General features: G+C 40.2%; 2 protein-coding genes across 16 annotated transcripts in view; both read left to right on the plus strand.

The window, feature by feature from the left end:
* The window catches only part of kif1aa (kinesin family member 1Aa), a 44645-nt gene extending 31222 nt beyond the window's left edge, over nt 1–13423 (plus strand). For 5 of the 14 annotated variants that reach the window (XM_044043447.1, XM_044043448.1, XM_044043450.1 and 2 more), the window contains 19 exons: nt 34–89; nt 206–421; nt 1914–2022; nt 2319–2385; nt 2463–2547; nt 2632–2737; nt 4387–4413; nt 7419–7442; nt 7807–7921; nt 8034–8167; nt 8247–8308; nt 8402–8547; nt 9588–9779; nt 9959–10030; nt 10154–10275; nt 11089–11232; nt 11335–11527; nt 11618–11736; nt 12550–13423. In XM_044043447.1, coding sequence (XP_043899382.1) covers nt 34–89; nt 206–421; nt 1914–2022; nt 2319–2385; nt 2463–2547; nt 2632–2737; nt 4387–4413; nt 7419–7442; nt 7807–7921; nt 8034–8167; nt 8247–8308; nt 8402–8547; nt 9588–9779; nt 9959–10030; nt 10154–10275; nt 11089–11232; nt 11335–11527; nt 11618–11736; nt 12550–12592 — 2032 coding nt within the window. In that variant the 3' untranslated portion in view covers nt 12593–13423. The remainder of the gene's footprint in view (nt 1–33; nt 90–205; nt 422–1913; nt 2023–2318; nt 2386–2462; nt 2548–2631; nt 2738–4386; nt 4414–7418; nt 7443–7806; nt 7922–8033; nt 8168–8246; nt 8309–8401; nt 8548–9587; nt 9780–9958; nt 10031–10153; nt 10276–11088; nt 11233–11334; nt 11528–11617; nt 11737–12549) is intronic. The other 9 variants (XM_044043453.1, XM_044043458.1, XM_044043460.1 and 6 more) reach the window with 5 other exon arrangements.
* Nucleotides 13424–16622: 3199 nt separating this feature from the next.
* Nucleotides 16623–23078, plus strand: scly (selenocysteine lyase). Of its 2 annotated transcripts, XM_044044346.1 has the most exons (13): nt 16623–16726; nt 17172–17255; nt 18642–18751; nt 18842–18942; nt 19020–19197; nt 19744–19871; nt 19981–20136; nt 20240–20346; nt 20429–20465; nt 21129–21212; nt 21431–21530; nt 21691–21766; nt 22761–23078. In XM_044044346.1, exons 2-13 carry the CDS (start codon nt 17179–17181, stop codon nt 22912–22914), a joined length of 1308 nt encoding a protein of 435 aa, XP_043900281.1. In that variant the 5' UTR covers nt 16623–16726; nt 17172–17178; the 3' UTR covers nt 22915–23078. The 2 variants fall into 2 exon arrangements, with proteins under 2 accessions (XP_043900281.1, XP_043900282.1); XM_044044347.1 differs by lacking the exon at nt 16623–16726 and having other exon boundaries at nt 16733–17255.
* Nucleotides 23079–23110: the final 32 nt, after the last annotated feature.

The following is a 23110-nucleotide window of genomic DNA, read 5'->3' on the forward strand; positions in this document are numbered from 1 at the left end:
ATATTTTGTTCTGTTTATTATTTCCACCACCAGTCCGCTCCGTCCCTGCAGAAGACAGTTCCCCAGAGTGATGCCTCTGTCCAAACCAGGTACAAACACTTCAAGCTGCAGTTGCTTTTCTCAAATTGATGCACGTCACATGGTCTTTGTACTGGTCTGTCTGCAAGTCATGTCATCGTCGCTTCATGTTGTTGGGTGTGAGCAGTGGACTCTGACGACTCACCAGAGCGGGAGAAATCACTGGACCTCATCCGATACCTGGTCCCAGATGTGTTCAATGGGGCGCTGGTGGACTCGCTGTCGGGCCACGCCCTGTCTGCCGCCGGCATGGCTGCATCCTTCCTACTGGAAGCAAATGAGCGAGCTCAGTTGACAGCCCCACCCACCTCTATCTGTTCAGTTATTAAAGCTCAGAAGCCGGGTTGGTGACTGATGTTGAATCCAAGAGAATCCTGCAACTGAAAACCTTTTTATAACACATGAAATATGTGTGACTAATGCCAATAACCTAGTATTTTCTAAATCAAGGGATCTGGGTGAGAATTAGGCTTCTGCTCCAGCCTTGAATAAATGGCATGGGCATGTATTATAAGTGAGAACCTGCACACCAGGATCCATGTTGCATTTTGCTTGTACTCATGCAGTGTTGATGTCATCGACCTGCAGAAGCAACATTGGCCTGAATGTGCTTTAAAAATGACATGACCTGATATAAAAAGGGACATTTCTTGTGTCAGGATTCAGTTGGATCAGCTCTTTGGTCTGTAGACTGTGTGGTTACTGTTGACCTGCGTGGTGGATTCTCCCTGCAGTTCCCTCTTTAACCTCCTCTTCAAATATGCCTCTCTACTACAGTGGTAATCAGTAGTATTTAGTATATTATATCGTAAATCTGTATACTACACACACTTATAAATACACACTTATTTCATACCAAGTTAATTTTTAGAGCTGCACAAGAAAGAATTCAACGACTAAATGAATATCACAAAATGAAAATGAGGTCAAATAAAATGAGATGCTACAATACATTGCATATACTTCACACTGTACTCATTCTTTGTGCAGTAGTTAGAAATATACAAACACAGTTTATTTTGAAATACTTTCAAAATGATCATGTTCTTCTTCTTTTTGAGCTTGGGTTGCTTGTTATTGTTTTTCTCATGTATTCATGTATAAAGCGACATTATGAGCAGCAGCGCCCTCTGCAGGCACAGGTGGTGATTTATTCTGTTTAATCTGGGCTGCAAGGTTTTAAAAACATCAGGGAAAAAAACTCTATTTGGAATTTCAGAGCGTTCCTCACGGAATGTTGGAATACTTGATTGTGGCAGATTAACTCACTGACTCCTTCTTAGTTTTCCTTTTCGCTCACTGAAGCGTCATAGAGCAAGAACGGGTTTGAGTGGAAGTCTCGTCACAATCATGTTGTTGCTGTTGTTGAAATGGTTGCATCGTGTTGCTTTAAATCTGAATATATGAGAAATACATTTGACAAAATAAAGATGATCGAGACTCCAAAGCAGATCATTTTAAAGGAGAATGCTGTTCTTCACACACATCCATCCTAGTTATATATTCAAGTTAGTGTCATTTGGATGACCTAGTAAAGGTTTACAGATACAAAGATAAACTCTACTCAACATAACAAGGATGTTTCTAAGGAAATGTAGCAGTATTCTCCTTTAAGAGAGGAGCACACTTGCTCATACATCTGCAGAAGGAAAGGACGTCCAGGCCTGAGGGTTTCCTGTCATTCCCTGCATCAGTCAATTCCATTTTTCTACCCCGTCTCTTTCCTTGGTAGGACTAGAGCCATTCTCAGCTCTTCTTTCATAGCTGCTAGTCTGCTCTCTGTTTACCTTCATCCTTTCCTAAACTTTTCATTTTCCTCCTCTTCCTCTTCACAGTACCTGCCACCAAGCTGACAGCCATGACTCGCCCGCAGGCAGGACCCTGCCACTCTAAATATGACCTCATGGTGTTCTTCGAGATCTGTGAGCTGGAGGCCACTGGAGAGTGAGTGTCTCTCTGTCCGTCTGTCTGTCCTCACAGAGCCCCTGTCACTGCAGTTCATTTTGACTCAGCAGATTAAAGTTCAGGCACTGTAATCACTGCTTGATTATTACATTTTCATCTAAATTTACCCCTAAAACTTCCAAAGGTCTATCTAAAATGTCTTCTAAGCTATGACCTGGTGTCTCTTGGGATCTTGGTGATCAACTATCAATTAGCCCATGATCATCAGTGTAATCTTAGTTCCGTTTTACACTGGAAAACTGACCTGATGTTTATTTTCATCTGCATCTTTGCAGCTACATCCCTGCTGTGGTGGATCACAGAGGAGGAATGCCCTGCCACGGCACGTTCCTGCTGCACCAGGTTTGTTACTGTGAGCTAACATACTGTGTTCAGTTGTTTTTCATAAACGTACTGAATGTATGTTGTCACCTCTGCAGGGCCTTCAGAGGAGAATCGCTGTCACGATTGTCCACGAATCAGCAGGTGACATGGACTGGAGGGACGTCCGTGAGCTTGTTGTGGGTGAGTTTGGATTCCAGGGTTTTCTTCACAAACACTTGCACATGTGAATGAATTTCTGTTTCTGAGGCATGTCTGTTCTCCCAGGACGTCTCCGCAACACTCCTGAATCTGACGAGACCATCATTGATCCCAATATTCTCTCCCTCAACATCTTGTCTGCTGGTTATGTCCGGCCACTGCAAGACGACAGGTACGTCACGGTGAAGCTGTTTGGCGGAGATGCTTTGCAGCTGCACTATCTTTGCCAATACAAGTCTGCTGACCCAGTGCATCTTTTGTCTGAGGACTTGCTGCAGCAGGAACGCGACGCGGACAGATGCATGGCATCATGAAGCACAGCTGTGCACGTTGGCAGTAGATGCTGTAGCAAATCCTGTGCTTTTCTCTTAATATTTGATCTGCATGACTGCAGTTTCCTTGCTCTAGCTCCTCTACGTCACACAGAGAAAATCTAGAGTGACCACTGACAAAATTCCCAATGGTGTAATTAAACATAACCTTTTTAAACGTGGATCTGCAGCATCAGTAGTCAGGAATGAACTCGTTCATGCTGGCTATGCGACCCTCCTCAGTGCTAATCTGTGCTCTACATGTTACATCTCATCGTGTGACTCACTTCGCCTGCACTCTCATCTCTCACTCATGATTAGAGTTCACCACAAAAGTCGCCTGTGAATTAACTGAAAGGGCCTTTATTTCTTCACTGGACATCACCACTCTCTAAACAAACCGTGATTAAGACTGTATTACGTAGTGTAGACTCAGTAACACCTTTATTTTGGACTTCACACTGGACATCAAACATGTCATCACATTATTGAAACCATTGATTCTACATGTTATTATGTCCATTGACCTTTTGATATTTAAAAATCACCAACTGTATATAGCCGAGTTTATTTAAAGCATGTATTGACCTTTGTAATGTCTAATTTGAAGCCCTGAAAAATGCTTTATCTGAGTGTGTAGACTAAAAAAAGAAAACAATGTGCAGACATAGTGATAAACAAAAAAAAAAAAAGAACCAATCAACTAGTTATTGTTAATGTCGTACTTGCATTTATGCAGTGTTTTATTAGGAATAATAAGGATAGTTTCCACAGCGTGCCACTGGAGGGCAGTGTGTCTCTATAATGGCTTTTGGTCCGACTATGTCAACTTAAGCTTGGAGGTCAACTGTTTATTTAATAGGGTCACACTGACTATGAACTTTATTATTGGTAAGTTTTTCTTAAATATCATCACCACTGGAACTGCTCAGTAGTCCAATGTAGTACAAAATGTTGTTTCGACAGACATCAGATTTTCTGTTTGTGTGTTTTAGCTGTAATTAAATCACCAAAGTTAAAGATATAAAGTCCGTAAACGAAAAAAAGAACCGCTGACCTCTGTTTTTGGCTCAAGAGTACAACACACTGCAGATTTTCCAGATGTGTCAGGAACCAACCATATACAGTATATATAATTTATATCACTCATCCTGACAGGACGTATGTCATTAGAATTATAAAAGTGTAGCAAAATCATGTCAAATAACAGTGACAATTCATTGCATTTTATGGGGAATGTAGTGATGACATCAATGGGGGTGATGTGGATTCAATGCAGCCTTTCTGTCACTATGGGGCTGCGTGCTCTGGTTCTTCAGCTCTCGGCACAAAACTAAAAGAATATTCTCTTCCTCCCCCAAAATCCAAAAAATAAGAGGTTAGAGGGCTTTGATCCCGTATGGCTTCTGCTTGGTCTCGCTAATACTAACACCAAGGTATAAATGGATGCTGATGTTTTTCTCCCTGCAGTCCACTAACAGAATGTTGTTGTTTTTTTTTGCTTTTGCAGACAGTTTCTTGATTCGGACATGCCTAGGTATATCATTTTGCCTCTTCTCGTGCTCTTACGTCACACAAACTCCTCATCTTTCTAACTTCCCACTAAAACCTGTCATCTCAAAGTTCGCCTCCAGTGATTTTGTTTCCTATTCTCCTTCTCTACCATGACTGTCAGCTTCTCATCTACGTCTCCTTGTTCTCACCCTCTCACGAGAAGTGAGGGAAGTGTCCCTGCATGTCTCCTTGGTTGTGTCGCTGCGCTGGGTTTGTGTTTGAGCTGTTATCAGGCTGCGGTTTATGACAGACAGGGTCTGCATGGCTCGCTGTGCTTCATGTGGACTGTCTTTGGCTGTGTCTCTGCTGGAGGTGTCGTGGGGCCAGTATCACACTCTGGGAACATTATTAAAGGTCCAGTGTGTAAAGGTTAAGAGGGTTTATGTTTGTAAAACACAACATTTTATTCCTTTATATAACTACTTTATAGGCAAACAGCCCGAATAGATGCAACTTACTTACTATGCAAATGAAGAAACACTACTCTGAGAACAACCTCTCCATGCATAAACTAATGTGGAAGAGACAGTGGGAATGTAGATGGAGTTGTGAACATCCTTTGTAGTATGCGTAGGCCACCGTAGTTCCCAGACGCACTTGGAAAAGGGAGGAGTTAGCGGACAAGCACTTTGTTTGTTACACTATTTTTTACACACTGGACCTAAAAGGCTGTTTTTAGTCGACATTTTGGTCACTCTTGTATTCTTTTATTATGTTCTTCCTATTTGCAGATAAAGTCCCATTCAACATGAGTGTATGAACTAGTTATTCCTTTCTTGCCAGTAGAGGGTGGTAATGATCCTTTATTGCAAGAAAGTTAATTTGAGGGCAAAGTTATCGGCGGTCCTGTGCTGAGCACATTGAGAAAAACATGTTCCCTTTCCTGTCTGCTCTTTGTTTGTTCTGTTCATATTGTCGACCTTCACTGTGAAGCAATATTTTGAATCCATGGATATAATTTTCCCAGTTACCTCTAATATCTAAGAGCCAGGGGCTGCTTCCCATCACAGCCACAGAGCATTAACAGGAACAACTAGTCATACGCTATTACTTAAGTGCTGTAATATGGATCACATCATTTACATTACCCGCTCTGGCACAGCACGCAGATGCAACTATTAAAATGTAATCGAGTGAACCATTACCTCACCAGTAGCACTTTGTCCAAAACTACTGTAATGTTATGAATATTTTTAAATCCTGCCTGTACCTCGATGAAATGCTGCCAAAGACCTGAAACAAACGGTTCCTCACATGTGAGGCCAGCAGCATGACTTCAATCCTGGCTCCTACTTTTTTTTTAGGAGGTAGTAAAATGTAGAGAAGCACATGTTGGTGTCGTGTGAAGAGGAAATTGCTTGCTTGTAGTCTAAGCAAACAGGTTTCTACTACTGGGAAAAAAACGGTGTGCACGGTATGTTTGTGTGTAACTAACTGTGTGTGTGTGTGTGTGTGTGTGTTTTAAAACTGTAGTGTGTAACTTTCAAATATAAACAAATGCCTGTTTTGTTGAAACCATTGACGAATGAGTTCACACAACGCCGATTAAGCTGCTTAGCTTTACACGAGTCTCTCGGTTTCTCAGTACAGCAGAGCAGTGTCGGTTGCTTTGATCGGCTCGTGCTTGTGTCGCTTTATTTACATAAGGTGTTTTGAACAGGGCTCGAGTCATAATCTGAATTTTGTCTCTAAAAACTGATGTCAAACTAAGGCTAAGATAAATAAAACACACAGCCACAGTCATCATGTAGACTGCAACAGCAGTCATTGAAATATGTGATGAGACGGTAGGACGGTGCACACCCATAGACCATATAATAGATTATAGAGAGAGAAAACACCTAGAGGCCCACAATTATATTCCTTTTTTTTTTTTTTTTTAAATAAAATGGCATGACGGCACACACCATATAACACAATAGCAATAGTAGAATGTAAAATCTACCTTTTTTACCTTTACGCAGACAAAATAGACCACAGTGGTCATATGTCACAGCACACATTTTTCACGAGCGATGTGTGTTCTGTTGTAAACATGTTTCTGACACTCTTTCCATTATTTGTGCATTATTAATGTTTAAAATAATGGTTTTTGGTTATATTTTATCGCGCCCCCATAACTGATGCTCCCACTGGCTGACGCTTGGAAAGTCGAACACTCGTCAACTGCTGCCACAAGCAACGCAAAGCAGCATACCCACAATGCACTTCAGCGACGCCCAGCACTGCTCCATTCAAAGCCATTGTGCCAAATCAGACAGAGGCAGCAGCAACATTGCTTTAGTACAACTGAAAACATGAAGAGTTTGAAAGGATAAAAGCTTCTTAACCCCACCCGCTCCTGCACTGCTGGTGCTGCCTCAGTCAGGTCTGATAGTATTGCTTGACGGAGCCCGTTTTCAGATGCTACATCACTTCTGTTTATGAAGTCCAAACATAGGCAGAAGAATTAAAACAACAACAATGACGTTTCCAAAAGTTACACACTGCAGCTTTAATGCACTTGCCACTTTTAGGAAAACAGGCCATTATGATGCGGACTCAGTCACCTGAGTCCATAGCCAACATCTGAACCTCATGAAGGTACATTCAGCCTTTTTTCATGGCTTAGAGAAACATTAGTTTCCTTTTACAATTTCTTGCTTGGATTATCTTTTTCAGTCTTGAAGGTGGAACTGGGCTGTCAGCCAAAAGAATAACTGGGCTCAGTGTGTGATTACAGTATTTCCCCTCAGGGGAAATAAGAAAAATAACGTACATTAACGTATGTATGGGTTGAATCATAGGCGTATTGTTTTGTTTGATAAATGGTTGTGCTGTTATGACCTTTTCAATGGGAGCAGCAGGGTGAGAGATGGCACAGTGTGGTCATAATGAGATAACAGTGTGAACAAAGACAAACACCGTCCCAGCTACACAAGCACATAACCACAACATACTTCCTGACTCTCACCTTCTATTCTTTTGCTGATTTCTTCTTTCTCACAGCATTTCCTTGGGAGTTGACCATAGGTATTTCACTGACCTGTCCCACATTTCTCTCTGGCTGTCTTTCACCCCACCTACCTTTCACTTTTTTCTGTACTAATACTGTACTGTCATCTCTGCTCTTTTTGCTTTTCCATGGTGTTTTGTATTGTAGAAAATGCAGAAAATCAGCTCAGTTGCATGCAAAAGGATTTCTTTAGCGTAGTGACAACATCATGTTTAAATTCTTTTATCAGTTTATTATACTAAATGTTACAGTACATGTATTATTCAAGAATTAATTGGATTTATCCAGATTTTCTTTTTCCGTCAACATCTTCATTGCAAGTTTAGCGTTAGCTGCTAATTTGCACATTTTCATGACTTCTTGTTCAACAAACCACCTCAGGACCTTCTTCCGCTTTGAGGCTGCGTGGGATAGCTCCATGCACAACTCTCTGCTTCTAAACCGAGTCACTCCATATGGGGAGAAAATCTACATGACCCTTTCAGCTTACCTTGAGGTACACTACACTGCCTGTATTTAAGAAAGACAGCCCTGAGATGAATTATGTTCATGTGTTAATTTCCTTAAAGGAAGCATTTTGGCTAATTCTCCACTTTTATTAATTGCAGATGGAAAACTGCACTCAGCCTGCAGTCATTACCAAAGATGTCTGCATGGTGTTTTACACCAGGGACACAAAGCTCTCCGCCTCACGCTCTATTCGCAACCTTTTCGGCACCGGCAGCCTGAGAGCAGCTGATGGGTGAGTTTGCAATTTCAGACCATTAAATACATCATGTGTCCTGTGTCCACGCCGCTGATTTTTCTGTCTGTTATTTTAGAAACCGAGTAACTGGAGTTTATGAGGTCAGCTTATGTAACCTAGCGGATGCAGGAAGCCCAGGTGAGAGTGAAAAGAATAAAAAGGTTATTATACAGAATTAAAACTCCTCTGCTGCAACATTTCTGAACCCTGAACCTGGCTGACCCACCGCAGGTATGCAGAGGAGACGCAGGCGGGTGCTGGACACCTCAGTGGCCTACGTCCGTGGTGAGGAGAACTTGGCCGGGTGGAGGCCTCGCAGTGACAGCCTCATTCTGGACCACCAGTGGGAGCTGGAGAAACTCAGCCTCCTTCAAGATGTGAGGAGCTTGTGCTACTTTTATTATAGCATTGTATTTGAGGACAGATGACACAAGTTATCATGGTTATTGGTCCACATATACATATATATATATATACATATATATGTGTATATATACATATATATATACACATATATTATATATATACATATATATATATATATATATATGTGGCAACTTCACAGGAGGTCCTATGATAATCTCGTGATTGTACGAGGACCATAAACACATCACAGCATATTGTTAAGAAAGCCCTTTTATCTTTAAAGTTGTAAAGGTCCAAGGTCTAAGAATTAGTTATTAACATCTAATGTAACTGCAGATTGCAACAAAGTCCTCTGCTCATGGCTCCACACAGTGACTGAGGTTTAGAAAATGATGAGAAATCCAATCCTGATAATAATAATAATGATGACGATAATCTGTTTTATAAATTTCAGTTTCACAAAGGTATGACGCAAACGTTGATGTCATGGATAGAGCAATGATGTCCTGTGCTTTGTCTGTAAAAGCATAATGGATTTTGTCAAATAAATAGTTTTCCTGCTGTTTTCAAAGGATATTTGCAGACAATTTTCTCTCAAATTTAAAGCTGGGGACAAAAGACGATATGTCCTGAGCAAAATCAAATCAAACTTTATTTGTACTAGAACCTTTCATACACATAAATAGTAACTCAAAGTGCTCCACATAAAAACAGCAAAGGAACTGTACACACTTTTCCTCTCAGTGGAAAGGTTGCTAATCCAACATTGGCAGCGTCTGCCTACGCTGCAAAGGAGCCAAAAAAGTCACACAGTGAAAACGTCAGCGTTTCAGGGATACAGAGATTGCCTCAGGTAATCTGTTGCATATGAAGTGTCTGTGCTCATCTGGTGGGAGGAGCTCAAGACAGAGAGCATTGTTCCCAGAATGTTTGTACTTAATGACCTCGTGATGAGACTATATTTCTTGCGACCCCGCCTACTACAGCTTTTCACGTGGGATCTTGTTTCTTGTCAGTGACAGTGATGTGCTTGTAACCCCATTTGTCTCAGGTGGAGAAGACAAAACATTACCTCCTGCTGAGAGAGAAACTGGAGTCCACCCTGCTCATGGGTCAGGATTCTCTGCAGGCCTGCAGTGTCACTGAGGAGCTGAGTGAGTCTCCTCAGCTCGCTGAGGGTGACCAAGAGGTCAGCTTCAGCTCTGAGTTCACGACTGATAGGCAGAGGGAGCTCGCAACCAAGGTCAGCCAATCATTATTTTATGCACGTGTCATTTCAAGTTGGGCTTTTAAAGTCTGTATTGTATTGTTTAATATTTATCTTGACGAGAGAAATTATGCAGGAACATAGTTTGTATAAATTAGTTGCAAATGGACTTGTAGACGGAACGCTTACTGGATCTTACTGTGCACTTTCCACAGTGTCTGCGGCTGCTCACTCACTCCTTCAACAGAGAATATGGCCATGTGTGTGTCAGCGCCAGTGAAAGCAAGGTGGTGCTCTAAAGATACAGTATATGTATATACAGTATATATATATATACATATAACAAACAAATGATGTATGTTTCATGTATGTTGATTAGTTGAAAGAGCATGTTTCTGTGTGTTTTACAGATTTCAGAGATGTCCATCACAACACTAAAAGACTCCACTTCAATCTCCTCTCTAAACACAATTATACCGTCTTCAACATGCCCTTCGCTGGTTGAGGGTTGCTATGACACCACTGAACTCAGGTCAGTCCTAAAGACAAACTGTCAGTGTTTGTTTTTCTGTCAGTACGATATCATGGAGCACTGTGAATGGTATTGTCACAAAATGATTACATAGTATCTAAATACTATGACATGTCATAATATATCAAGAGCGGTGTGATGTTTGTGAACTGCCATTTTGAAGCCTCAAGCATGAATTGAGTTGATCCACAGTTTGAAACTCAAATCAAGCCGGGCAGAGATGGGTAGATGTTAATAAGAGCACTGAGATCAACAGGTGTGACATCTGCTGTCAGTCACACCGTAAAGGATACCCTGCTAGCATCATTATCTCAAAGACTTGTATGCATTTTGTAACCAATGAAGACAATTCAATTCAATTCAATTTTATTTGTATAGCGCCAAATCATAACATACATTATCTCAAGGCACTGTACATAGATAACATCAAAGAGAGCAGAGAACCCCAACAGTTCACACAATGAGCAAGCACTAGGCATCAGTGGAGAGAAAAAACTCCCTCTTAACAGGAAGAAATCTCTGACAGAACCAGGCTCAGAGATGTGCGGTCATCTGCCTCGACCGGTTGGGGTGAAAGGAAAAATGGGGGACAAGTCAACAGTATATAGGTTTCAAGGATTCCTATTTACTTTCCACACCCAGAGAGAATGTACATGTTTATATACACTCTCTGTTATCCATATTATCTGCTATTCCTGTATCTGGTTTGACTGTTGTGACTCTTATCATTGCTGTGTTTATAACGTATAATTATTTACAGTACAGTCTTTGTTACTAGGGCTAAAAACGCCTTTTAATTATGTACTACGACAGGCCTCCCATGCCTCGCTCTCGTGCCGTCAGCCCCGGTCCTGACTCACAGCAGGACTCCGAGGGCAAGAAGCCCAGTAATGGAGCCTCTGAAGCCAAACCTCCCATCCGCAGATTTGTCCCCGACATCCAGGAGATTAGAGTCAGGTGAGCCAGCGGCAGTTATGAAACGCTATAAAAGTGTCACCAGTCGGAGTTGTGAAGACATCTTGGTTTCATGTGTGTCAACATCTGACTTCTGTTTTTCAGCCCCATCGTGTCAAAGAAGGGTAACATCCATTTCTTGGAGCCACACACCAATGGATGGGTGAAGCGCTTCGTTGTGGTACGGCGGCCGTACGTCTACATCTACAACACAGAAAGAGACGCTGTGGAGCGGGCTATTCTCAATCTCTCCTCAGCTCAGGTGGAGTACAGTGAGGACCAGCAGGCAATGCTGAAGGTGGGTGCTTTACAAGAAGTACACTGAGTTTCCATTTATTTACCCCAAATTATGCCAATACTGACTTTTTTCTTTTGTCTTTCTCCACAGACCCCATACACATTTGCTGTGTGTACAGAACACCGTGGAATTTTACTTCAAGCCGCTAACGACAAAGAGATGCATGACTGGCTGTACGCGTTTAATCCTCTCCTCGCTGGAACTATCAGGTTAAAAAGATGTAAACTATTATAAACCAGAATATACTTCTGCTAATGTTTGTTATTAGTCTGCCTCTGGTAGGTCTTTGCGAGCGTAAACAATTTTAATTAACCGTTTTTTGCGTCCCTCACCTGGAAAATTGGCTCCGTCAAGCAAAACTATCAGCCCTGACTGGGGAAGTGTTTGTGTTTCTATACAGCGACTGGGTTATTTGAGCAGAAGAATTCCAGGCTCTTCTCATTCCAAGAGCGTTGTAGAGTGCCACTCTGCCACTCCCTCTGCATCGTCTTACAGACGCACAGGTGTCCCTTCCACATCTGAAAGAGATGCACCGTGCAGCGTATTTAGATGCTCAGAGCAACAGGAGTGTCCATCCACACTTTAACATCGCTGTGAGCTTTCAGCTGGTACTAAGCAGTCAAGGCTCTGTTATTTATAATTAATTAATATTTGTAATTGGTAATGGAAAATGCTGATATATTAATAAAATAAAAGTCTGTGTGTGAGAGCCAACAGTGAATATCCACAAAGCTTAACCTGGATATTTGTCCCAACCTTAACCTCGGTCCTATCCTGGTCCCTAACCTCATGTTCTGTCTTTTATTTTACCACTGCTCTGCTCTGAGCATCTCCAGTGGATATACCCCAGTCTGTCTTGACCCGAGTGCAGTGCGAGAATCTAAACGCTGCAGCACTGGGTGGAGCTGATAAGATGAACCAGGATTGCGTTGACTCGTTTGACAGTTGTTTGAATGAAATGGACATTTGATTATGCGCTACAGTTTTGATATTTGACACGTGTCCTCTCATGTGCCTCTTAGGTCAAAGCTGTCAAGAAGACGAGCCGGACAGATGAGGATGTGAAACAACGCAAACCAATTTCAAGAGGGTGATCGCAAAAGACTTAAATGTAAATAGATCCTTGTCCTTATCGCTCCCCCTGTGCTGAGCCCCACCACCATCACCAACAACAGTCTTTCCTGTGTGAGTTCTCAGTCTATCACGCGTGTCCTCTTTGGCACCTAAAGCGCCCATTTTGTGTCAGGCCTTTTGTCGCAGTGTGAGTCTCGTAGTCCGGAGAGCGTTTTCAAAAAAGCTGTCGCTGTCCTGCACTGTTCTGGAGTTTATTCATAACTGGGTTTTGAAGAAAATGGAGGGAGTAGCAACAGTTTTCTTGTCTCAGATTACATACGTATGGTAATGTACTGTAGTTGTTGTCAGTGGCACATCAAGCCTTATACATTTATCTCTTTAAAAAAATGAATACAGTGACATGAACCTGACTCAAAGGATCACATTTGCATCAGTAAATAAGCGTGCAACATGCAGCTTCTTCTCTTCTCTACTCTACTGCTATATATACAGTGTCTAAACAGGTTTGCATCCAGCATACAACAAGAAAATGCACAAAAAAAGAAAAAATGACAGTTGTGTAACTCTTTACAATATTTCCCTCTTCTTTCTGGCCTGTGATTCCTCCTGACATTGAGTAATTTGCCTAAAACTACTTAGAAACTTTAGCACACACACACACACACATACACATATACAGCGTGAAAAGAGAACGGCATATCATCGTACACGTCATGTTCTTGTGGCATTTTGATAAATCCATGTCATTTTAGCTACTTGTAGGAGCAGTGTGGGTTTGTACATTTACATGTGAGTTACTAATCTAATATCATTCCATCAATACCCCACTAAAGCTAATCTCATTCTTGACCTGAAGTTTATTTGTTTTTAAATGTGATATATTTAGATATTTAACAGCTTTATTATTTATTCCTGCATGTATTTATTTACAAAGACATTTATATTTTTAAAGTAGTAGTAGTACCGTGCAATTTCTGCACACTGCACTTTTTAATATGAGTTCCTTAAATGTTTTAATGATACGACTTTGTCCCCATGCAATGAATTCTACTGAACTTTGTGATTGGCCACTTTCTTTTCCTAATAGGCCGATATAATCCCCTTTATTATTATTATTATTATTATTAGACTAGCCACACCTCAACAACTAACTTACACCTGAAAAGATCAATATATTAGATAGGGAATATTAAGGTGGTCTGTACATTAGCAACTGCACACTGGAACCTTGTTAAATGATCACACTTTTTCACTGTTCCTCACAGTACAGAGGAAGAAACTGGTAAATTGAATGAAATGTACATGCTATTGATTGAATGTAGTGCCTCTCTTTTCAGCCACACTGTATGGGCATACTCCACATTACGCCTTTGCACCAGTTGCTTTGAATTTACATCCCTCATGCTGCTATAAAACTGATCAGGAAATGTCTGCAGATAACACCCTCACTGTCCTGCTTTTCATCATCATCGTCATCATCATCACGTACATATCTAGACCAAATGTCTCATTTACCGTCGAATGCTATGTGCAGGATGAGGGGTGGGAGTAACAAAAATGAAATGATAAAAATGCAGTGGTACAAAATGGACGTGAATTGATAAATGAGGTGATAAATGAGCACATTTTATCATTCACCTCATCTTACATTCATCATTTATCATTCAAGGAATGTGTCCACAAGGATGCAAGTAACCAAAAGTAATGCTAGAAATGATAAGTGGTAAGTTTGTGTTGTAAGTGATAAATGGTGAATTTAAGACGAGGTGAATGTGGTCATTTATCACTTCACGTCCATATTTACCACTGCATTTTATCATTTTATTTGTGTTACTTCAACCCCTCATAATGCAGAACCTTCCTTAACACACAGTATACTTTTTATTCACACACACACACACACAAACACGTATTTCTTAAACAATCATGAGCTGAATGAGTAAAACTATTCTCCTTCAGCTTGTCATTGATGAAAAATGCTCTTACTTTTTCATTTTTATTTGCTTTGGTTTGATAGATGAACATGCCTCAGGTCAGCCAGCCGAGAGAGCATGTATGTAAACAACAAGCCAAAGCATTTCACTGTTAAAAAAGCATCCCTATGGTTTTATGTTGTGTTTTAATAAATCAACAACTCTACTGTTAGCATGGAAGACTGGAAAATATTCTGTGTGTTGTGGACATATTTTAAATGTATCCAATCAAACCATTCAACAACTATATGTGTGGTCAAGTGTCAGTCGTCATGTGATAATCAAAGGGTTCAACGTTCATGTCCATATCGTTTGTTTTGTGATCAATGTAAGTGACCAAAGTCTGTCACAGATTTTCTGAGTGTTTTATCCAGCTCTAGCATCATCACTAAGGAAAAATACCTGCTGCACTGTTCTCTGTCATTTCTCTCTCGTGTGAGCTCCACTCTTTCTCTCCTCTTGTTTCCACTGGACCTTTTCATGTGCATCACATTTGAGCCAACCAAAGTTTTGTTGGTGCAATCACAGGACAAAGATCACACTGAATGTACATCAATATTTAAAAATACTTATTTTGCTGGAGTGGTTGTGTTGATTTGTGATTCACGGTGTGTTTCCTTCTTGATTGTAGGTGGGTTTTTATCAGAATTATGCCTTACCACATAAGGCAAACCTGTAATAATCTGTCCACTGATGTGTGGGAGGATATAATGGCCCCGTCACAGCATGTACAGAGTAAAACTGTAGGTTATTTTACTCTCACATTCTCACTTTTATCTCAGTATCAACCTTCACCATCATGTCCCCACAAAACGTACTTTTTACTAATCCCCTTCACAGATCATCTTAAAATGAAAATCATTCCGATTTTTTTGCTTCCACATCTAATGTTTTTTTTTGCACTATCAAATTATTTTGCATTGTACATAAACATGATTGCTGTGAACACTGTATTATAAAGTTGCACACATTTACAAAAATCCTAAATGGGCAGTAGTTAAGTCAGTGTCTCTGAGTGTTGGACTTTAGCGTCAAATGTTTGTGTGCACTAAACACATTGTCATATATTAAATAAACATGGGAATTATGCAACACAAAATAATGGACTCTCATTATTTCTGTCTTTTCCAGAATCCATTATAGTTTATATACCAGGTCCTGTGTGTAATCTGGTAGTCTCATGGGGACTGGGACTCTTTTTTTTTATTGTTTTCCTCCAAGAGAACGGTCAAGAATTAGTTTGACAATACATAAGCACAACCTCAATGCACTGGTTAAATTAATTTTGTACAAGCATGGTATTTGTTCAAAATTCAAGAGGTACAAATACTATTATTATTAATAATAATAATAATAATAATTAATAATAAAACCTGACAGAATATTAGATGTCCAAAAATGAGTCCTTGTGGAACACCTATACCAAGGGGTTCCAGTAGAAAACAGTATAAAAAAACTGAATCAAATGCTGTAGGTCAGTGGACCCTTAGGGCCACAAAATATCTAGTCTGGCCAGTGGAGGCCAGACACGTTGGGTAAAAAGCAGCTATTCAGTACAGTTGGGCTATATGAGCTTAAAATCAAGGTATCAAGAGATTCCATAATGTTATATTTATGGTTTTGATTTGTTGTCATTAAAAATACATTGACTGTGTTGAACCCTCTCACCGGGAACACCCACATCCCCCACGGGTGCGAGGCCCCTCATGAGTATCACGAATCGCAAAGAGATAAATAAAACAGAAAAGGGTACTATGAGTTCACGAGAAGTACGCCAGAGCCTTAAAACGAGTCCCACTTAACCAGCCCACTTAAGACACTGGTTATACATGATATTTCGACATGATAAATGACTCATTGATTTTCAGGAAACTAAGACAACAACAAAACACCCTAGCATTCAATTTTACGCCCTATTAACCTTACATATTTGTACTGTAAGTAAAAATAAATCTCGTTATTTATCTTCAACTGTAGTTTCTCTTTAAGAAACCTGGCAACCCAGTGGACGAGCAGCAACGTTGCATCCAGTCTCTCTATCTCTCTCTCACACACACACACACACACACAGAAGCTGAGCGCGGCTAGTTAGCTGATGATTGACACAGACTGTAGTAAATCAACTCAGGATAACTTCACATCACCTCACAAGGTCAGACAAAGAACCACGAAACTGAACATGACGTGTCAAACGAGGGAGAACAACCTGGAGTTATATTCAGACATTATAAACAGATTAACAGGAGATAAATAAACACTATATTGCTAGCAAGTGTGGTTTAGCAGCGCTAGCTCGCTTTAGCTACAGCTGACAGATGAGTTAGCGTTAGCTGGCTAAATATTACCTCACTGCTCTCCAGTGTCTCAGTTATGAGTTCCCCAGTCTACTGCGGTTAATATGATAAAGATAGTTAATAAATAATTACGTGATTCACTTGCTGTGGACAGCGTGGGTGTCGTGAGTGTGGACGTGGAGAAGACTCAGGACGTAGATTAAAATTAAGTTTGTTTTTTATCATTGTATGACAGTGTAGGACATTCGTATTTGTGTGGAGTACTGCAAAACTACACACACGACATTTGTTATTTGTTCTCAGGAGTATCATGGCTAAACAAAGTGATGACAGCCACACCTTCACTGTAAATACTTGTCTTCAATTTTCTGAAGGGGAACGTGACAGGTAAGTTCGATGTAGTGAATGAGTTAATGGTCAGATTCATTTGATGCTTAACGGCCATAACATGCACACATCTGCATAACTTTAAAACAAGCTGTCTGATAATATTGTGAACACAAATGTGTCACATCTGCTGTTCAATTCACTTCTGAGAGGCTTCATATAGAGACTTGTAAAGAATAGGAGGAAAACGCTTAGCCTGTTGACCCAGCCTGTTCAAATGGTGGCCCGTGAACCACATGCATGCCAAAAGCAACCTCTCAGTGGCCCAGCTTGGTGTCCCAACAGTAACACTTAAAAGTTAGATTTTAGTTGGACTAAGACAATTTGGTTCCTAATGTCACGTTAGTACTGTCATTGATCTTGTCTTAGTTGGACTAACATACCTGGATAACATACCTGCTAAATTTACATTACATGTCATTTAGCAGACGCTTTTATCCAAAGCGACTTACAAAAGTGCATTTAAACAAATTTCTTCGGTTTGAAAATGCAGCCCAACTGAGTTTGTAATTGAATAGCCCTGCTTTAGAGGAATGACAAGAGTCCTCTTAGATTTCCTGCAAATGTATCTTAAATGTAAAAATGTAGTGAGTTGTAGTGTCATGTACTTACTGTCCTGTTTCAGTTAAAACTATTTAATTTGATTTATTTTGTTGTATAATTTCTGTAACTTCTTCACAGTGAGGTATCTTAGCCACGTCTCCATCAAGTGACTTCCTGGTTATATCCAGGTTAAATAATATCCACCTTAAAGCTGCAGTGCGTGATTTTTTTTATTATTATTGTTGATGTTAATTATTGTTTTGGTCATCATGAGCAGAAACTGTAACATTACTGTATTGTGAAGACTAGCAGACCTGATTGAGGGAGCGTTTGCGTATATACAGCAGCAGAGCAGGGGAGTACAGGGACACACAGCAGTCATCCTGTTTAACTGCTGAATAAGCAGGTTTATAGAGCAGAATTTGTTTTCAGTCATGCTGTATCCTTTTCACAGCCGTCTCGCTTTACTAGCACAAAGTTGCTATTCTTGCACCCATTAAAAAAAACATTAAAAAAAGTCACTTCCTGTGTGCAGTGTGGAAATGTAGCTGGGTGACACGAGTTAATAAAAATGCTGTAAAATACTGAGAGAGAGTCACGTAGAGCTGAGAGGCTTATTCAGTATTCAGTGAACTCTTTTGAAATTTTTGAATGTAACAGATATTATTTTTTTCTTAGTTGTGCAAAAGTTAAGATTACTGTTTTCCTTTAAAAGTGAATACATAGCATTTTTGTTACTCATACATACAGTGGTTTTGTTATGTTATGGCTAATCAGTGAAAAGATTAGTCTTGGCTCATTGTGTGGAATGAGATGAGGAAGCTTTTCTCTAATGCAACATAGGATCTACATGGACTACAACGCTACTACTCCACTGGAACCTGAAGTGATCCAGGCCATTACTGAAGCCCTGCATGAAGCCTGGGGAAACCCCAGCAGCAGCTATATTGCAGGTTTGAAATATTTGAAAAAATCTAATTCTGCTTTATAGCACTTATTTCTGACCTATGATGTATTTTTTTTTGACATTTTGTCATTTGTAGGTGCCAAGGCAAAAGCAATCATTAATCAGTCCAGAGAAAATGTGGCAAGAATGGTCGGTGGAAAAGCAGAGGACATCATTTTTACTTCAGGTGGAACGGAGGTAATTTGTTATAACCGTCAACACCAATTTTGACAAGAATAGAAGGACTGTTCATGAATTTGTTGCTAATCTTTCAGGCCAATAATCTGGTGCTCCACACTGCTGTAGAGCACTTCAAGAGAAACCGTGAGGCTGCAGAGGAACGTGAAGGGCGGCACAATGGGTGCTCTGGTCTTCCTCACATTATCGCCTCCAACGTTGAACACGACTCCATCAAACTAGTAGCAGAGCATCTGCAGAGAGAGGGCAAGGCAGGTGGGAGGACAAGAAGTCATTTTATTTGTGAAGCACATTTCATACACAGGAAAACTCAGTTAATAGACATAGAATAGAAATAGAAAACATAAAGGATATGGAAAACACTTAAATCCTGTTAATATAGTACAGTTATAAATATAAACATACAACCAAACAAAATATTTCGTTTGTTTTTTACGAAAGTGTCTTTCATTAAAGGCAAGGCAAAATAGCTTTATTTGTATAGCACATATTCAAGGGCAACACAAATGTGTTTTACATAATAGCAAAAAAAACATTTAAAAGTCACAGACATTAAAAATTAACAATTTGAATAAAACCGAATTATAACATATAAAATAAAGTAAAAGAGAAAGAAAACAAAATGTGAGACTAAAATGGAGCATTAAATGATAAGAAGAGAGAACAGTAAAATGCTTTAAAAGAGGTCAATCATAAGCATATGAGAAAATAAATGTGTGTGTATTTAAACATTTTGAAGTAGTTTGTGCTTACATCCACACTCTTTCCTGGCTTGTCTTTCAAACTGTGTTTTTATCACAGATGTCACATTTGTCCCTGTGTCTAAGACGACAGCTCGTGTGGAGGTGGAGGACGTGGTTGCCGCCGTGCGTCCCAACACGTGTCTCATCTCCATCATGCTGGCCAACAATGAGACCGGGGTCGTCATGGTGAGAGGAGACAGACTTGTCTCTTATGTAGTCACACCAATAAATGTTTTTACAGTAAAGAGAAATGACATTTGTCAAAATAAACAACAAAACACCTGTCTTTTGTCAGCCAGTCCAGGACATCTGCCAGAGAATAAAATCTCTGAACAAGCATCCTGAGCGGCTGAGGATCCTGCTCCACACTGATGCTGCACAGGCTTTAGGGAAAATCCATGTTGATGCCTGTGAACTGGGCGTGGATTACCTCACCATAGTGGGACACAAGGTGAGGAATGTGTTGTACAAATAATCACGATTTGGCAACAGAAAGAAAGAAAACAGGAGAACTGGTTTATTATTTATTGACAGGGTGTGTGTTCCATTTCTAGTTCTACGCCCCTCGGATCGGTGCTTTGTACGTCAGCGGCCCTGGAACGAGAACGCCGCTGTATCCTATGCTGTTTGGAGGAGGACAGGAGAGAAACTTCAGACCAGGGTAACATTACTTTATTGTTTTAGTCGCTGATGAAACAATGGCTGAGATCAGAGGGTCTCATTTCTTTCTTCCTCAATTACAGCACTGAAAACACGCCGATGATTGCTGGTCTGGGAAAGGTAATATTTAATGGAGCACCGATAGTTGATACTGATACCTGTGTTTTGTTTGTCTGTTTTATGTTTGTTGTTCTTTTGTGGCAGAGACACAAAGAAACCACCTCTCTTGTTCAACTATTTATTCAGTTAAAAATTAGAGGCCTGTGTATTGCCTTGATAAGCCTATGAGCTTAAAAAAGCTGGATATGGGCACATACAGATGTGCAACTAATACATCTGCATAACATGGGTTGGCAGAAGGGGACACATCTTCGATAACAACATAATACATGTAGCTGAATAAACAAATAACACCATATTGAAAACATATTCACAAGTTAGTGGAGAACAGACACCTGGTGTTAATCTCTAAAATGACTTCCTCTCTCGTCATATAAGTTTGATACCTCTTCCTAATAAGGTATTAAAGTTTGATGGGTAGTTACTTGGGCTGCTACTAATGATTATTTTCAAATATGTTTTAATTGATGGTCAAAATAGATGGCAATTCATTTAGTAACTGATTTCTTGACTGATAATTCGTTACAGCACTAGTTGTACTTTATATCTTTGTTAATGGCTAATAAATGATAAACTAGACTAGACTTAGTCTTAAGTGTTAAAAGACCACAAACATATTTCATCCGTCATGTATTTTACAGCTACTGATTCTGTGTCTGCTAGGCTGCAGAAATGGTGACCTCTAATCTGGCAGATTATGAGCGGCACATGCGAAGCACCAAGCTTTACTTGGAAGAACGACTGCGGGTAAGTGTGAATACAGAGAATTAGATTCAAAAAAAGGTGAAAGCTAAAACATAATTGAATCTGTTTTATATTTTCTTTTCTTATTAACTAACAGTCCTCTGTTTATGAACAACAACAAATAATATGCAGCCTGACTTTCTATTTGATTGATTAAAACATCAAAAGATGAGAGTACAGCGATAACCTTAAACAATAACTGACCATGTTGACCTTTTCAGACTGTTTTTAAAGACAGGATCCATTTCAACAGCCATTACCCCGGTTCTGAAATCCTCCCCAACACATGTAACGTGTCCATCCAGGGCCCGACATTACAAGGTGATGACCCCTCTGTTCTATGTCTGTTGTGGCCCTCCAGTCCAAAGAGTGTCCTCCAAACCTACACTCATGTTTGTCACAGGCAGTTCATGACCTGCACTGGGCTATTTGTAAACTACAAAGGCTTTGAATTTTTAATCTCCTCTGTCTCCCGCTTCAGGCTGGAGGGTATTGTCCAGCTGTAGGAGGCTGCTCGCCAGTGTTGGCGCTGCCTGCCACTCAGACAGTGGAAACAGGTAAAAACAACACCGTCATCTTTTTGAGACACCCAAATGATTTTGTACACAAACCTTTTGTCCCACCTGAGAAATGATTGAGCTCCCAAAGTCACACCATTATCGCCAACGTTAAATTACAGTGGAATCACAGGCTACCGCACAATAACATACAATATGCAATACATGTTCCACAATACCAATAATATCACGATTCTGTGATCATCAAATTGCCAAAAACAATCATATTGCGATGCATCTAACTGAAGATGTATCAACATGTTGATGTAAAACATGAGTGAAACTATAAGAACAAAGTGCATAAAGTCTATGTATTGAACGTGGATGGAGCATTTCTTAACATAGCTTTCTCCACCATTTTCCCGCCGTAAACTCCCTCTACTTCGGCCAGGTAACCTCCGCCCAAGTTTCCCTCATTCATTTGAGCAGCACCGCTGCAAGGATGCATCAAGTAACAACGCCAGGCAAGGGAAACTGGCAGGGACTGTTTACGTTAGAGCGCCTTAATTTGTTAATTAAAATATCGATATGTTTATTTATTTATTTATTTCGGTCATGACATTTAGATCACTCATCACATAACAGTGCAGTTCACACAATATACATAACCGAAAGGGAATGCGGGAGAAGCAAAGCTTAACTAGTCCCGCCCCCATTAACATCATACATTTTGACAAAGAAAACATATTTCAGCATCCGATAGCACTCAGAGATATGGTCTAGTTCTAGACAGTCAACTCCGACTCCATGTGTGTCGGAATTATCATATATAATCTTAAGATGAGCAAAGTCAGCGACAGACTTTTCACAGGATGCAGATTTCTTCCCAATAACACAATTGGCTAAGGTGACTATAATAATTGTTATTATAACATTTTTTGTTATGGTTATTTGTTTAATTTTCTACGCACTCCCACTACCCACTGGTGGTACACGTACCACAGTTTGAGAACCATGGACTTATTGAGTTACATAACTCCTCCTTGCACTACAGGCCCTCCCACATCCTCCTGAGCTGTGGCGTCCCATCAGAAGTTGCAGCTAATGCTTTGAGGCTGAGTGTGGGCAGAGGCACGACCAAGGAAGACGTGGACGCTGTCGTGGAGGATCTGAGGGAAACCGTGCGGCTGCTGGAGGAAATAAACTAAAAGTCTTCATGTCAACAAGGTTTTCCTACTTGTTGGGTCAAATAAGGATCAAAATGCACTATGAGGTTTTATTGTTACATGTAAAATAAATCAAATTTTTAATATAAATAATAAAAGAGAACTTGAATTGACCTGATGGGGTGATGTGATGGAGAGATGTCATATGAGTAGCTAATCAGCTAATTGAAGTCAGGGC

The sequence above is a fragment of the Solea senegalensis genome, linkage group LG14 (assembly GCF_019176455.1).
Source record: "Solea senegalensis isolate Sse05_10M linkage group LG14, IFAPA_SoseM_1, whole genome shotgun sequence".
Lineage (NCBI taxonomy): Eukaryota > Metazoa > Chordata > Actinopteri > Pleuronectiformes > Soleidae > Solea > Solea senegalensis.

What these genes read in the sequence shown, in the direction of transcription:
- scly (XM_044044346.1), top strand. Translation starts at nt 17,179, where the DNA reads ATGGCTAAACAAAGTGATGACAGCCACACCTTCACTGTAAATACTTGT. An exon ending in CAGCAGCAGCTATATTGCAG is followed by an intron (nt 18,752 to 18,841) that starts GTTTGAAATATT and finishes TGTCATTTGTAG; the next exon opens with GTGCCAAGGCAAAAGCAATC. An exon ending in GCAGAGAGAGGGCAAGGCAG is followed by an intron (nt 19,198 to 19,743) that starts GTGGGAGGACAA and finishes TTTTTATCACAG; the next exon opens with ATGTCACATTTGTCCCTGTG.